Source organism: Poecile atricapillus, chromosome W, assembly GCF_030490865.1.
Source record: "Poecile atricapillus isolate bPoeAtr1 chromosome W, bPoeAtr1.hap1, whole genome shotgun sequence".
In the NCBI taxonomy this organism is placed as follows: domain Eukaryota; kingdom Metazoa; phylum Chordata; class Aves; order Passeriformes; family Paridae; genus Poecile; species Poecile atricapillus.
Window position 1 is genome coordinate 107,833,960 of NC_081288.1, and position 17,465 is coordinate 107,851,424.

The following is a 17,465-nucleotide window of genomic DNA, read 5'->3' on the forward strand; positions in this document are numbered from 1 at the left end:
TCTGGTCCAGTAGCCTCCTCTTGAAGAGAAAACTGTAGGCTTCAAGTTTCCCTCTCGACAACACCCCCAACCTGCTCTTCTTTCTAACCAAACAAACAGAAGTATGGGCTGTTCAAGTTTTAAATCAAAGGAATGTGTGGGTAAATTCACAGTAACAAAAATCCATGCTCATTCCAACTGACACACCAGAACTGCTCCTCATTCTGCCAGATATTTATCAAAATATTTTCTGCATAAGGGGTTTTGCAAAGCCTGCTGTGAGAGAAGTTGTGTTTGGATGTTGCACCAATGCAAGAAGGTCTGCAACTGAAAGGAAACACCACTGAAAAATTTCAGAACCATTTAAGAAAATATATTAAGTTTCATTACAAGAGTCAAGGTTGTAATAGCTTAGACTCAAGGCACCTGGGAATATTTGCTGGTGTTGAGAGAACTGAAGAGATAAATTCCAATGTGTTATTCTGCTTTATCTGAAAAGTTGTTTATTCATTGATTAGCCTGAGGCAGTAGTTTCTCTCATTAGTACAGCAAATTCTGCTCAGATTTAGAAATGAATCTATAAAGCTACACCACTTGTAGTATCCTCCATACTGCAGATGTGTTAATTGGTGTGTAGCCAGTATAATTTTCTTAGTATAACACATTCACCTTTTGGACACTGTATTTGAAGTAACAAAATATATTGCATAGATTTATCATTTCTCCAAACTGACAGGCACAATACTGAAGTGTTCTTCATTACAGTGAATTTGGCAGCACATGTTGCACTCCAAGGGAGCAGACTGTAGAAATGCTATAGGAGTAGTCATATTACAGATAATTTTTGCAGATTCAAAAAAAATTAACAGTTCTAAGTGAAATATCCTGATGTATTTGTGTATTTTATAGAATTTAGGAAACCATAGGAATACTTATTCTAATTCTACATACAACTCAAGGACAGAGTTACCACAGATATGTAAACAACGCAAAATTAATTAATTTCACATTCCTAAGTTGGGCCCTCTGCTTTCTTTTTTTCCTGAAGCAAATGTTCACTTCATAAGCAGTATCAAAATCACATGTTCAGTCTTATGCTTTTGCTATCCAAGCAGGAATTGACACAAAATACTGGTTCTACATATTAACAAACATGTCTGAAGCAAGTTTGTGAAGAAATACTTAACATTCAATACCTGCAGTTTACAATACTCACCATGTAATGACTTAAATCAAAGCATCTGTACCTGATACGTGAAAGACACAAGATAGCTTTAGAAAAGTAAAGACAAATTCACACACTAAACATATCCTTGATACAATCAGATTGGAAGATGGATGAAGCAATCATCTTGGCTGGAAAGGTTCCACAAATCTCCCAAAAAAATTACAGACAGACTTGAAACTATGAAAAGAGAAATCAGCCCCACAATATACTTGAAGAAACTGCTTTATCACATTTTCTCTCACTGACCAAACAGGGAGAGAAGCCTTACTTTGCATGTTCTGTATAACTGATTTTTTACATCAGATATCAAGAGTCAGGGTCTTAAAGGCCTGTCTTTGTGTCCACATATTAAAAAGTGTTTAAGTAAGAATGAACTAAAATATTCTTAAACTGCTAAATCTAAGTGGTAAACAAATAAAATGTTTACAATCAAATTTTACCCACCAAAATAAAAACCCAAACCCCACATAAGAACGGTTCTTTGAGGTTTGGAATTTTTTTACCTTCTTTTTCTTCTCTTTTGTTTTAACTGCTATGTCAGGACACTTAGTAGCAAGTTTTCTGCACAAATCATCCATCTGCAATTCACACTCTGAACAAACACCAAGCCTGGGTGTTTCAACTCCTCCTCTGGAATCTTAACAACAGCAGAGGAGTGCGGAGTTTGCCTTTTTATGAAAAAGTCAGCCGAAAACACAGACCTAGATAGGGTGCACAGTTTTCCCCCATCCAGCATTTGCTCCCTGTTTTTAGCATCAACATTTTAAATGAAAACTCATTTTATTCAACAAAATTCAATAATTTATAATATTGAAGTGTATCCAACACTAAAATTTCCCTCATTTACAGAAGTGTAGAATTTTCTGTGCATACAGACTGCTGTTATGTACACACAAATCAGGAACAGGTCATCAAAAGAACTTTTTGGCTGCTGCTTCTTGTTGGCTCCTGAAAGAAAAGGCAGAAAAGAATTCTTCAAGTCTTTTTAACTTGAAACTAGATAACTACTTTACATTTTCATTTATTTGAGGATTAGAAGATTGCACTCCTTATCAATAGAGACTTAGAGAAAATATACGTCATGTCACAAAAACAGAATGTAATTTTTTCTATTCACAAATTTTGCATTAGACACAAAAGGAAAAAAACAAAACAAAACAAAACACATTCTGGACACAAGCCAGAAACAATGAAAGAACAAACAAACTGACTTTTAAAATACTCTTCAACATTTTCTGAAGCTTCTCAGTATCTGACTGGCCTAAATATCATCTTAGAAAAGGAAACCCATGCAACTAAGCAGGGAAATAATTAAGCTGCATTTCCTTTTCCCTCTGGCACAGATGATTAATTTTCTTAGTGCATACAGATACTGACACTGTGGATCAAACACATCCAGGTGCTGGAATTACAAACGCATCACAGAGAACTGGAGGGGACCAGCTCCTTTTTGTCTTGGAAAACATCGTTCCAGCTGATGGCAAAAGGACTACCAAGCATGGAGGTTGTCATTTTCATCAATGCAATTAGGATTTCAACATTATGACATCACAAGGAGGTGGAAGAGAACAGAAAGACTATCTCAATTAGCTTAGATAAAAAAAAAATAATTAAAAAAAAAGACAAAACAGTCTTCTGTTGTTCCCACTTGATACAAGTGGGTGAGTGGGGGTAGAATAAACCAAACTTCATTATGATAATTCAATATTTCTGGTGGGTTCTGGGACAGTGATAAACTTTGCATTCTTAGAGGTTTGGAAGGCCTGGCCAGTTTAAACCCCAAGTGATCCTGTCTGAATTCAGTGTGGACCCCGCTTGGTGCAGAAGATTGAACTGGAGACCTCCCGAGGTTTCTTCCAATCTGAATGATTGCTTGTTTTAACAAGCTTAACACAATGATACCATTCCAATGGCATTATCAGTCAGCAGTTGTAAAACTATTTGCCCTGCTGTCTTTAAGGCATACAAGACTTACCTATACATGACATAACCAATGAGTAACACAGTTTGCGCTGCCACAAATATGAAGAAGTGCATTGTAGATAAGCAGGATGGAAACGGTGGGAACTCTGGACACTTTTGTTTCTCACTGGACGGCTAAAAACCAAGGAAAGAGTAAGTAAGACATCCCATCAAAAGACTTATAAAACAAGGGCTTTGCAATGTGATGTAAAAATCAGAGCACAAGCAGAAAATGGAGAGAAACGACAGTCCTCTGAAAAATAATCTTACTCCTCATCTCACTCTCCCCTTCCACCTTTACATTTCTCATACAAATTGCCTGATGTTAAATTGAAGATTATATGGGAAAGAATACATATATATGGTAAATTAATCAAGGACCTTCTACGAATCATAAGCTAATTCAGCTTAATTGCTACCTAGGCTAGACTAAGGTACTCCTGAATGTGAATGGAGTCTTTTTATTTTTGCTTTAAGAAGCCTTAAGCAGAGCCTGCCTGATTAAAGCTCTCCCCTGTGTGCAGAAGCACCACAGAATCTCCTCTGTATAGAGCTGTTAAGCAGGGGGACAAACACAAAAAAAAAAGCACCCAGAAAACCTAATTGCTTGACCTTGTTTCCACAGGAAATTAGACTAAAAATCATGCTCTTTGTGCAAAACTTCTCATCAAGACCCAGATCATGCAGTCAGGTCAAGGCAGCATAGTTTTAGTGAAACAGCTTAATGAACGATTAATTGCTCCCTAAATTGCATAATTGTATGCTGGCTCATCCTAGCTTTTTACTAACAGCCAAAGAAAGCCGTGCTATGCTTATGCTTTACACTCCCAGCACATAAATTACCATGTTGCGTTGTACTAAATGCTCTATGTCCCTCTTTACTACATGAAGGTGTTCTTTGATGTCATTGAAGTGCTGAGTTGTTTCATAGACTCCTGCAGTGCCAGGTTGTTGAGCCCCACTGATGGATCTCAGAGCATCAGTCACAGAACTTCTGAAACAAGATAAATAACAAACCGGCTTTCAACACGCAGCAGCTTTTCTACAAACGGTAGTTATTCTGCACAGCTTTTAGTTCATTAGAATTAGGCTGAAATACATAGTTGCACCAAAAGGCAGCAATTTTTTTCTAGCTTCCAAGAGCACCTCTCAAGAAATAATCCTTTAGTTAAACTATGATTTTTAAAAATAGTTAATTGTGCACACAGTTGCCAATTGTAGAGTGCCCCATCTCTCAGCCACGCTGAGAATAAGAACTAGCAAATATTCCGTTGCCAGACATCTGCTTTGCCTGCCTGAATTGATGAGGGCTATAGAACCAGAGTTCTGAGGTGCCTGCCAAGGCTTTAGGATCAGCAGAGTTTAATGCAATCTCTGAAGAAACCCAAAAGCTGTTTGAAAAATAAACAAACAAACAAATAAATAAATATAAATAAAAGCAGTCATGTAAGAAATAAAAACAAGGAAGAGGCTTTAGGGATAAGAAAAGATTTAGATACATCCTTGTTTCGTGATTACCACTTATATGAGGAACTCAATTCCCATTGCATTGTCATAATACTTAATATTGTCTTATTGTGAATTCATTTTGCTTCTACAACAAATGAAATTAAATCCAGAAAAAGTTGAGGTTTCATAACTAATTTGGTTTGAGATAAACTAGTCAATGAGAGAAAAAACCTTAATCTCTAATCAATATGTTTATATAATTTTCCCCTACTGTGCTGTTTTTCTTGAGTTGCAAAGAGGATTATTCTACAGCTAAAATATTTATCATGTGAATGATAATCTCTTCATTATTAACAGAATAGACAATCAAAATGTATGCCTTTGGATTTCTTTTTAATTTACTTAAAACTTTCCATTTGGTTCAGGCAGGAGCATACTTCAATGCTTTCATGGAGCACTCCTAACTCTCTGTAGAATGGTCAACAATTTTTCATTTACCTGGACTTGCAATTAGTGTTATAAAAATATATTTTAGAAGTAAATTTCTCACTGGAAGGTTTTATCTTAACAAACCCATCATGCCCACTGCCTAATAACCACTGATAATAATTCCGTCTTTCCACACCTCACAGTGCTACAACACGAGTGGGACACTCACTTGGCTCTTCTCTAACAGAACCATCTCTACATAATGAACGGAAATCTGCGCACCCACCTTCCCTCGGTCTGATCCAGTCTTTGTTAAAAGCAAAATAACTTCCCTTAATAGACATGGGCTGTATCAAATTGAATTTATATTGACTTTTGCATTAACAACACCCTGCTGACAGCTTCTATTGTAGGAACATATAAGATTCTTCTGTAATCAGGTGATTAAGAAATCCACAATCTTGCCAAGAAAATTACTTGGCCCCTAAGTCCTTTTCCTGCGGGATGACAAGCAATGCACCAAGGGGCTGTTTGTTTCTCTCTCTAAATAAAGCATTTCTTTAATCTAAGAAAAGTATTAAGATGATGTTACACAAACTCCGAGCTGGTAAGTAGTCACTAAAAGGGCAGACTGCCAATGTTAACAAGAAAATCTAATTTGCTTGCAAGGTATAAAGATTTCTCAAGAATATTAACATAAAAGCTTCTGTGGAAGAACAAGTGCAAAAATGGAAGCACTGTAATCTTCATTCTACAAAAAACTGACCTACTTAGATAAATCACAAGAGCTGCCCTTAAACTAATACAGGGGGGGAAAAAAAGCACAACTGAAGGAATTGTTTTCCTCCTTTTTTTTAACACAAGGTAAGGAATGTTTTAGCTGCTACAAATGAAGGGCCAAACCAGCTTAAAGCCATTTCTGATTAAGACAGCGACAGTAAAACATCTTAAAAGAAGTATTGAGACATTCCAATCAAACACAAGCATCTTCACAAATCTATTTTAGCAGTATAGCACATTCAAGATAAGAGTTTTACTTCATTGTTTTTAAAAGGGCTGAACTTATCTGTTGAAGTGGAATTTCATGATAAAAAAGAGACAAATTGGGGCACTTAGCAATCCTTGGGGCATGAACTGACTTTATTACAGAAATTAAATATATGCAGAGAGTCTTCACTAAGGAACTGACACAAACATCAAGTTTGCCAATATTGTCCCACTGAAATTATACACAGGATTTAAATGGAAATCATAAAATTCAAAACACAACCATAATATTTGGAAAGTGTTTACCTTATTTCCTTTACTTGTCTAATGACCTCTTCTTGGGTTTTCACAACTGTCTCTATCTCTTGCTGTGAAACCTAGTAGGGGCAGGGGGAGGAAAAAGATCAACATACCTTGGCAAAAACAAATGGATCCCAATTGCTGAAATCAGGCTGGGCTCTGAATCACCATGGGTTTTATTTACCTGTCCTTGCTGACCTGGAAACCCAGCTCCTCTTTTGGCAATCTCCTCGGTGACTGCAGAGACATATTTCCTCTGCTCATCCAGAATCATGTCCAGTTGCCTGTTAAGCTGTTTGATTTCCAAATGAATTCGATTCTGCCCCTCAAAGATTTGCCTTAGTTCACGATCACTCACAGTTTCAAAAACATCATCTGCTGCTAAGAAAAAAGCACAGGGGGTTCTTACACATGTGCACATTCCTCACAAATTGCATTGGATCACTCTTCTTGCTCCCTTAACATATCCACATCCGTCTACTTTCTCCTACAACTTCACCATCCCAAAGTCCAAAAGACTCTGTGGCAAAGGGATTATTTATTATCAAAGAAAAGCTGAACTAGTATCTCAAAAACACAGATCAAAATAACACATAGGACCTTTAGAACAGTCAAAGCTTATCACCGTGCAACAAAGATGACGACCTGAAATTCCAAGTCTAGATGCCCAAAGTACATTCCCAGAGTATTTGCGGTCACATACAGCTATTAAAATCCACGGAAGTAACAAATGGCTTCCATTATATTTTCAAATAATCAGGTTATTGCCTGCCCAGCATTAGGCAAGCATTAAAAAGCTTTTCCATGGTAAGCACACATTCCAAGATATGCACTAGCTCACCTTTAAAAAAAGTTTTCTATGAACGTGCAGAAACAGACCAAAAAGATGTCCTTTAAATAGTGAAAAGACCATGCTTTCTTAATCACCCCTTTACAGAGGGATGCATGACCTTCTCTCCCTTTTCTTGTTCATAATTCCCACCATTTTTCCAGTCATTTGTTTTCATCTCAATCCAGGCACCACCAGAATAACTTTAGAAACAGGAAACATATTAAAAATTTTAAAATAATGCCAGTAATGTCAGTGGGAGCTTAGCAAGATCAGCTAGAGTATCCCTAGTTCTTCCTTAGAAGACAAATGTTTTCCTGGATAACTGAAAAATAGCTCAAATAACTTGCCTGGTTGTCCTTGTACATCAGGATGCTCCCTTTGAAATTCTTCCTTCTTCTTATCTAATTCTTGCTGAAAGTGTTCAAATTCTTCTTGATACTTCTCTTTATCTTTCTGAGGGATTTCTGCATCTGGCGTTGGCTTAAAAACATTATTGGAAGGAATGGCACATGTGAGATTTTTCTCATGTTCTCCCCCACTCAACACAACTGACTCTGCAGCAAGGCTGTTCAGATTTCAGATGTGAACACATAACAAAATTACTGTAGCACATTCATACATTTAGCTGAAGTGAAAAAACACATATTCCTATGGAGATCAAATAGAAAATTTTCCCAATAAAAAATTAAAACAAGTTTTACAAGAATAAATGCTGTTTAGCAGTACAGAATCATTCTAGAAGTAGGAAAAGTTGAAAGTGAGAACAGATATTTGCCCACTTCCAAAAGAAAATGTACTCTGTAGTGGTTTGATTTAACATCACAAGTTTTGTTGCTTCAGTGGTGCTTCCAGAATTCTGGTCTTGAGAATATAAATGACAATATTACTGAAATATTACAATACCAGTTTAATTTTTCTAAACCAAATGACAGCACAGCTACATGCCATAGCATTGTTTCACTTTTCACCAGAACTTTGAATCCTGTGACTTAAGAGGAAATACCATAATCTGATGCTGCACATAAGATAACATGCACAATAAAATATTTTACTAATCATGCATAAAAATGCTTACTGCTTCCTTCCCAGGCTCAGTCAGCTGGAAGGTCAGAAATGACAGCACATCATGGTCATCTGTATTCAACAAACAAAACAAAACCACATTACAGACGTCTGCAATTCACAAGCCACTCTTCCACTTGCAAAGGATCTCCAAAAATAGCATCCTTCCAAAAGTGTGCAATGAGGAATGAGACTATACAGGGGCTTTGTCAGGAAAAAACAAAAATTCTTTAGCTGGAGTCAGGAAAAGGCCAAAGCATGTCAGTAATTTGGGACTGCAAGAGGGTTAATTTCATGGCTGAAAATTGGTATCATGGATCAACACTAGTAGTAAAAACCCAACCAACCTCTCTTGCAAGCCTTGCAAGTCCCCACAGCATTTGCCATAATTTTTAACATTTCCCACCTGCAAGTCCCCCTGTGGCTGCAGATATTCCAAAGTATCCTTGTGATGGCAACACCATATCTTCCACTTTGGCACAAAATTCATAGTCCTCTTTATCCGGAGTAAAGCCATTATTAATTAATACCTGAAAGGACAAACACTTCGGATTTTCACCACATTTGTGTTGTTTCATCAATTTGCAGTAATGCTCACAAAATACAATTTACTGGATAACTCAGCAGCTCATACCAGAAACCAAAAGCTATTTATTTTCTGAGAGAGACATTTTACCAACATTTTACATAAGCATTCTATTTGCAAAAAACCACATCCTAAGAATGTTCTGGGCAACACAGACCTGATCTAGACCAGTCATCCCTTGCAGTTCTGATTCAAAGCTTAGGGAGATTCTGCAAATGCAACCTCAGAGGAAAAAGAGAACCGCCAAGTTTAACAGCAACATCTGGGACAAAGAAGCTCCTAGACGAGGCATTAGGGCCCAGGTGAAAACAGAATCCTTGGAGGCTGAAATTTAACTCTCATTCAAGACTGACAGGCAGCTTTTCCCATTACAACACAGTACAAGGTCTGCCCTCTTCTAGGTGCAATCATGTTTACATTTAGAGAAACTTCTACTACAAAACGATAGCTCTGCACTTTATGACTGCTACCTGTGAATGTATGAACAGCACCCTTCCAAAGGAATCAGAAGCCAACAAACACATACTCTGTAGCTTTCACAACCTGGCACCACATTAGTACTTTTTTCTCTTTATCTAGAAAGAGTTCACAATCAGCTGAATAGTATTTAAGAAGTCTTAAAGACTCCCATATACCAGTGCTTTTTAATCTTTAGTCTTCAAAGCCCTACTATTTTTTGGATGTGAGAATCCTCAAGTAGAAAATTTAAATCTACTGTTAAATAGTTTTCATTTTTTAGCCACATTTCAAGAACCTTGGGTTAAAATATCAGTTACAAAACCCTCTGCAACTCTTAGATCATTTTAAGAAATACCAAGCTCAGAAGCTGCTCAATCATTTGCAGCCTAAACAGCTCCTGACTTTGGGACACCTCTCCAGGCAAGTCAAGAGCAATAGAAGGGTTTGAGCACATTATGAGTGTGTTTGCACGACTGCTTCCTAAGTCACATTAGAAAAATCAGCAATACCTGCATTCTCATGCAGCCAAAAGAACCTGTGTAGCATTTAAACACAGCACCTCCTTCCAACCTCTGCCTCCATTACCAAAACTGGAACCGACATATTTGTTACAACTCTGCGAAAACCCAGTCTCACCTTTAAGAAGCTGAAAAAGAGTAATTCAGTTATTTCAGACTTACAGTCAGTGTTTTTTGGTAGTATGCAATCTTGACTCGCACAGGATAGGGCTTGTTCCGAAAGTCCCTCTGACAGGATGCCAGTGCTTGCGTGGATCCATCACTGTGCAGAAAGAGATCATCGATAGAGCTCTGTGTTATGATTAATCAGCTGTGCCAAACGTGTCCAACTCTCACCAAGCAACCTCATCTCAGTTTTTCAATCTGCAAGCTTTTCCAAGGCTGTTCTGTAATTGCACTAAGATTTCTGCAGGGATCTCCAATACTGCATGCTGTACACAGGACACAATTCAGAGGGAAGGCAGCAATGGAGAAATATGGTTTTTTAAGATACATTCTGAGATATAATTTTCAGATATATTCCTGCATCTGGGAGCCTAGATGGAAATAAGCTATAGTGACTGCACCAACCGAGCTAGACACTTATGCTAGTTATTAGCTGTGTGTGGAGGACCCCCATAAGCAATAGTCTGTACTGTACCTATATTGACCTGAGTTCATCCATCCCAAAGGGCATATGCCACTTAATATCCATCAGTTGCCAATTTCTCTGCTGTTACTGCCAAAGCAGTGTTTTAACAAATAGAAACCCTCAAATGTAAAGAAAACAATAAAGTCTCACATGAAAGAACCCTTTATAATGCTTCTCAAAAGGTTTCATGGAATATTTCATCATTGAAAAGCAAGCATTCAGCGATAACACTGAAAATAAACTTACTTCTGATGGTCATACAGCAGCTTTCCATTGTTGCCTACAACAACAACGCCAGGATTGTTTTTCTAAGAAAAGAAATGGCACACAAATGGAATCGTTTAATTTGAGGGGAAATATCAGCAACATCTCTGACAGCCTTCTACTAAAATCAGACTAAAATGTCTAAAAGCAAGGCAAAGTTGTGCAGGGGAAGCAAAAGCACCAAAGCAGACGTACTATTGACACTATTGTTTCAGGATCATTCTGGACTAGAAAACTGAGAACTGAAAACAGCAACTGTCATCCTCTTACATCCTGCTACAAAATCTTTGCTGCCGAGCTACTCAAGGCAGATTTCTTCCAAGACAAAGAGCATCTCTGAGGACGCACATAGAAATTGGGTTCCCAGTATAAGGAAAACTCTACTATTTTATTTTATCCCTTTGAAGTAAAAGAGGGGAGGAACATGAAAACAACATCCTAGTTTTATCCTCAACAGGCAGGAAATTACTTTGTCATCTTTGCTATAAGAGTTTTCTTCTGACCAACCTTTCCATCATTGTCAAATGAATCAAAGAAAATTCCAACACCGTTCCATTTATCAGCTGCGCCAAAAACAGGACCTTCCAAGCCTTGCTCTTCTGTAAACCAGATTGCCTATGAAGAAAGCAAAAAGTCCTAAGTCAAGATTCACTTTTAAAGCACATTTATTTTTCTCAGTTATATGAAACTGCTCCTACCAATCCATCAGCTCCGATACGGCCTCTTCCTGTAACTCGAAAGGTCACTTCCACTTCCCAATATTCAAATATTGATTTGTTTTTTGTCCACACTGAGCCTTTCTGGCTTTTCAAGGAGGTGGTTATACGGATCTGATCTGCACTTGGGATGGCATCTAGAAAGGAAACAAGATGTTCTAACTTTCTGTTTAGCAGTGTAAAAGAACAAGAAGCATACATTCAGAGAGAGATTCATTTGGTTGCATTAAATAACGTTTCTTTTAGGAATTACTTTCTTGAAAAAGCAGGGGCAAAAAACCTCATCTATAGACATTTTCCCTCGTGTCACCCGTAGCATAATGTCAAGTAAAAAGGTTACATTTAAGAATTAAACAGTAGCAACTAAGTTAAAGTCTGACAAAAACCAAAACCACAGCAGAAGTTACTACAGAGAGACTGTGAAGGTGGAACTGTAAATGTCAACACCTTTGACAAGGGGGGACACTCAGGAAGGGCAACAAGCCAGCCTTTCGGAGCACAACGGAACGCCTAACCCAGAGTACACAGAAACCGTACGAACGTTGTTCCACCAAGTCCTATTTGCCAAGGCACACTGCATTCCGAGCTTTGGGACGACCAAACCAAACAGTTTTTCTGTCGGCACGGCCCGGGTCGACTTGGAGCGCGGCAGCAGTGACACATCAGCACTTTCCGGCAGCGCCACGAGTCTCTCACCCAGTGCCCGCGGCCACCACACCAGGAGGCCACAGGTGCCTGCGCACCGCGGGCGGGAGCCCGGGCGGGCCCGGACACTTCCCCGCCACCGCAGCATCTCCTCCGCGCCTCCAGTGCCACGTGGAGCCCGAGGGCACGACCGGCACCCACGGCCAGCTTCGCCCGCGGCTTCTTCCCGAGACCTCGCGTCTCCCGAGTGGACACTGCTGCCTCCGCCTCAGGAACGCCACTGGCCCGGCCCGCCACCCCCGCCCAGTACTTACTGCCCGTGTGCACCCAAAACGGCACCGTGCCGTCCGCCTGGACCAGGTGCGGCCCCTTGAAGCTATACTTGTACTCGAAGCGCCGATGCGGCGCAGCCGCCGCGCCCTCCGTGGCCTGCGCGCCGGGGAGCGCCAGGCGGCCGAGGGCGAGCAAGAGCACCAGCGGGGCGAGCGGCGCCGCCATCTTGGCCGAGCAGCCGGGCGATGCACAGGGCCAGCGGGGCGACCCCTGATTGGACGACCGCGGGGGCGGGCGCGCGCGGGGCGGGGGGAGAGGCGGGGCCGGGCTGAGGGCGGGGCGGGGCCGGGCTGAGGGCGGGGCGGGGCCGGGCTGAGGGCACGGTCGGAGTGTGGCCCCGATCCCGGTCCCTCTCGGTGAATTTCCTAGGGGCTGCGTGCTGTGAAGTGGTGTGCGGCTCCACCTCATTCGTGCGGCCTCGGACAGCTGCGAGCCGCTAACAGTGCACAAAATGTCAGATAAATAATCTGTTCTTTACCCTTAATATTACTTCTTTAGCGAAGACCGCAATTCCACGGGCTCTTTTCAGTTCATTTGCAGAGTAGTCGGAAGTCCCTCAGGAAAATCCACACTGTTTCTCCCAACATGCGAGGCCAACCTTACGCAAAGGTGAGCAAAACAAACCTCAGGTGACAGGCACGCCCCGACAGGTGACAGTGGTGACAGTGGTGACAGCCCCCGCCACCGCCAAGGTGAGAAACACGGCTGTTGGTCAGTGTGCTGCGTCACAGAGCATGGGCAGGGCTTATCTCAGAGTTAAATCAAGTACTGAACCAACAGTTAAGAGCTTCCTTTTTCATTCTCTCCATTTTCATTTAGTAGCCTGTCTTACAGCCTTATTGGAGAAGAAAATAATTATCAGGAGTGTTTTCTTTTATTTCAGTTTCTTTACATCCTTGGGTTTTCTCCTACCTTTTTCATACCCATTTGATTCTGACATCCCTTCTTTTCCTCTTAATCCGTGAGTATGGGCGATCGAAGACTCAGTAACTAGGTTCAGAGCCTGCTGAAGAAGAGGATGATCTTGGAGGCATTCAGGAGAGATTAAGGTCTTTTTCTAAAATGACACACATTTCCTTCAGCGTGGGTGAAAGCAAAATCTTACATTCTCACTTCTTTTTCAGCTACACAAAGGAGTAAGCAAATATATAACCAGATGAGACCTAGTAAGCAAAATGTTTCTGAGATAAATTTTAGAATTTCTATATATAAATATATTGAGTATTCTTGATCAGTTTCTATAGAGAAAGAAGTGCTTGATGTTTTGTTTTGTATAGTGTCTTCTATCCATCAATGTTCTAAAACATCCCTGGTTTATGTACCTATTTTGCTTTTTTAGAGCATACATGTGGGAGATGTCAAGGGAATTGGGATTCTCTTCTTGATAGTTTTCTAGAGACAGAAAACTCAGTTGTTTTTCTGTCCTTTAAAGATCTAGAAAGTAATTTTTGAGGTAAAATTCTGGAATTACTTCAGGAGGATAAAATGGTGTGTGCATCAGAGATGCAAAGAGAGCAGCATGAAGCCCTCTCCCGTCTGCTTTCTACATTTGGCAGTAATCTCAGAATTTATGCCAATAAAATAGCAGAACCACGCTGAAGGAGACTAGAAACGAAAAAGCACAAGCCTTTAAATAATTCCCTCTTATCCACTCACCTGCACAGGTGAAAGCAGGCTGAAATTTTGCCGCTTAGGGGCATTAGCATAGACACGGTCTTAGCAATTGTGCATGGAGGATTTGTCTTTCAAATCTCCTTTGAAAATGGAAATTCCTTTAAAAGTCTTCTTCCCAGGCATGGAAAGCTGCCCTCCAAACTGCTGTGACATGCAGGAAAACATCCAGAGACTCCCAAAATTATAGATGTTAGCAGTTTAGACCTTTCAAGTCTCTTCAAATTGTTTTGCTACCGAAATTCACTAAAGGAAACAAAAAATGTTTCCTATTTGTAAGAACTTTCTTGAATTCTGTCCTGAAAATTACATTTGAATTCAAACCCAGTAAAGGGAAATGAAGGCTCAGCAAAGAGAACAGAAAATGGCCCACTGGCCTGAAACACAATTGGATTGGCAGGGACTGAGAGCACTGGCAGGATAATAATGTGTATAATCATAATTCTGTACAATCATAACAAATTAAATACCTTCACTGTCTCAAATTCTGCCAACAAGTAGTTGATATAATTTCTTTATCATTATTCTTACAAAAATGCCATGATATTTTCCATAGGTCTCATCAGGGGATTCAAAACCCCTGTGAACACACAGTAACTATAAATCTCTCATTCAGCCTCCAGAGGTCTGAGCATTTGGACATGTTAACAAGCCCACACTGGAAAGGGTGGAGGAGAAGAAAGGATAACAAATGAGGCTCCAGTGAGTGAACTCATAAAAAGTGTGGGGAGAACCACTGCTTATGCTAATAACTTTTGCGGTATCTTGTGTTGAACTTGAGGATTTTGAGCAAAAATGCAAGTGGCTGTATCTGTATCCAGAAGACCTGTCCGGTCTCTTCCCATCTCAGTGATCAGTCTGTGATTCTTATAAATATCCCTGAAAGCAAGCCTTTGCACACAGGCAGAATTATTTTCTGTGTCACAATAGATGGGAATGCTGGAACAGACTGGGATTTTTGCACTGGCTGTGTTTGAATATATGTGCAGTTAATTAAATGCTGTGTGGAAGTCACTGAGAATTTTAGTTTTGGTTTTTCCTGAGACCATGCCTTAGCATGGCTTTATGAAGCCAATCATTGAAGCCAAAGACTCACTGTCCTTGAGTTGCCACTGGAAAAAATGGATAGGAAAAGCACTGGGCATCTTAGGGAGCATTACCTTTCCTCATTATATCTTTTTATCAAATCAGTGAAGAGAAGGTGGATTTTCAGAAATTTTGAGCCACATTTCAACAATCCAACCCCATTTAATCTTTACTCCAAGACATCTGGAAGTAAGTTTTTCTTTTTAGAATGATAAAATTATTAAGGGTGGAAAAAGATCTATAAGATCATCAATTCCACCCTTAAGAAACACTTTTTTTTTTGGACAGAAGAATTCCTTAAAATGTACCACAGTTTAAAAAAGACAATTAATATATTGAGCCCTGTTTTTCTGTGCTTCATCTCCCTGTCACAGCATTGAGGATTCTCCCTTGCTCCTCCTCCTAAGCCAGCAATCTGTGTATGAAGTGTATTATTGAATTTCAATTACAATGTTAATTACAGAAGACAAGTGGTTACTGAATCTTGCACTGTAATTAATCAACCTGATATTTACTTACTCCGTTGTTCACACTGGATTAAGCTGGGTCTGGACAAGCAGGGCAAGGAAAGTGAGTGACAGGAGCATTATCATGGCACACTGCCTCCCATTGGGAAAGTTCATCTTCCTTCTGAAAGAGACGCCTTCAGGGATCATGGAATTTGAATTCCCTGTGAATTTAGTGTCATCTTAGCTTGACCAGCTCTGGAAGAACATATTAACCTCCTCTTGTGATTTTCAGAAAACCATTCTAATTTAGCAAGTAATTAAGGGTCACATGTAGGATAAAGAGCTAGATAAGCTTGGATTACGCACAGGAAGCTTTGTTTCCAAGGCAACCCGAGCAGAGGGGGTGTTAATGCTGAGGTCAGGCACTTAATAAACTGGGAATGGTTACTGGCTGCAAAATGTATTCGAACCGGGCAAGGCAAACTAACAACTGCGTTCCCATTTAATGATTTGATGGGAGAAAACAAGTGCCTACAGGGCTACTTATCACGGCAAATACTGAAGACGAAGCTTACGGGCGGTGGCACCGTTCTGCTAAGTGAGGTCAAGAGAAGTCCGGACCAATGACGCTTCACAAGCCCAAAATACTTCAGTCAGCACTGATTGATTTCGTGACTTCCCAGTGTGAAGGTGTCGCTGTTTGCGTCAACTGCCGTTGCTGACACACTCACCCTGTGCTGGGTGTTCTTTCCCTCCCGAGGTTAGTCCTGCCCGGAGGTTGCTGCCTGTGGAATCACCCTGGGGGATTTAGCACACTGAAAAGCAAGACAGCTCTTCCAAGAGCTCAGGATGCAATCCACTCCTGGGACTTTAGATTCTGGGAATTAATCCCACGGGAGATTTGACAGGCCAAATCTCACAGGCAAATACCATGGACATGGATAAAATAGCCAAAGAACTCATCTGTAGCAAGAGAGATGGATTTAGTAGAACACGGTAATATTTTCAAAATAGATTCTTGCATTGTTTTGTTCTGTATGACGTAAGGAACAGTTGGGAATGAGATTACTGTGCTTGAAGAGCATTAGAGAGTACAGAAGGTGGAGATGACCATTAGATACCTGCTGCTTTCTCAGTTCACTTGGACCATAGCTCTGTGAGAGAAGGAATTGCACAGGCATTTTTTAAAGCTTTCTTTCAAACTAATAGGCATTCTCTGCTTTTTGGGACAATCAGAAGAAATTCTCTAACAGCTGGGACATTCTTGTGCTAGGAGCACAGTCACATGCTTGTGCCATGCTTTTTGGAAATACATGGATCAGGGCAATTTTAGAAGCCAGCTTATCTCTGTTTTTCTTCTGTGTAGCCTTGGCATAAAACCAGGTGATTTTACATTAGGCCACCTGTTTGCACGAGGAAAATTGAGATGTTCTGCTCTCTCAAACATGAACTGTAGGACTTTCAGTTAAGGGTAAGATTGTGCTGAAGGTGAGCTGGCAAAACCTAAGCTACTCACAATATTCAAAAACAAACCAATGCACAAAAAAGCCACCAACCAAAGAAACCCCAAACCAAGCTAACAAACAAACATCCAGAAGGGAATTTACCTTATTTGGTCACAGGTAGCCAGAAAAAAAAAAAGGCGGGGGGGAAATAGTAGCCTTAAATAAGTTAAAGGTTTGAGCAGTGGCGAGGAGAATTTATGCAAAATATCAGGGGATATTTTGCTTTACTTCCAACTGCCAAATACCTGGCAAGAGGGCCAACAAGGCCACAGCCTCTCTACACAAGATTTTTGACTATGCCATCACAGGTTTTTTGGCTGATATTTTTTGATACACAATTTGATAATTATTCCTGGATCAAGGCTAAATCTTAC

At 40.1% G+C, this 17,465-nt stretch overlaps 1 protein-coding gene across 2 annotated transcripts; it reads right to left on the reverse strand.

Annotated features, from left to right (window-relative positions):
• Nucleotides 1–2,000: 2,000 nt before the first annotated feature.
• Nucleotides 2,001–12,577, reverse strand: LOC131592033 (protein ERGIC-53-like). Of its 2 annotated transcripts, none has more exons than XM_058863274.1 (13): nucleotides 12,362–12,577; nucleotides 11,385–11,539; nucleotides 11,194–11,301; nucleotides 10,669–10,730; nucleotides 9,954–10,053; nucleotides 8,635–8,758; nucleotides 8,242–8,300; nucleotides 7,514–7,646; nucleotides 6,519–6,712; nucleotides 6,341–6,411; nucleotides 4,013–4,163; nucleotides 3,183–3,304; nucleotides 2,001–2,155 (listed from the first exon to the last, which is right to left on the reverse strand). In XM_058863274.1, the coding sequence occupies exons 1-13, from the start codon at nucleotides 12,543–12,545 to the stop codon at nucleotides 2,119–2,121; spliced, it is 1,500 nt and encodes a 499-aa protein (XP_058719257.1). In that variant the 5' UTR covers nucleotides 12,546–12,577; the 3' UTR covers nucleotides 2,001–2,118. The 2 variants fall into 2 exon arrangements, with proteins under 2 accessions (XP_058719257.1, XP_058719256.1); XM_058863273.1 differs by having other exon boundaries at nucleotides 6,519–6,715.
• Between the last annotated feature and the right edge of the window lie 4,888 nt (nucleotides 12,578–17,465).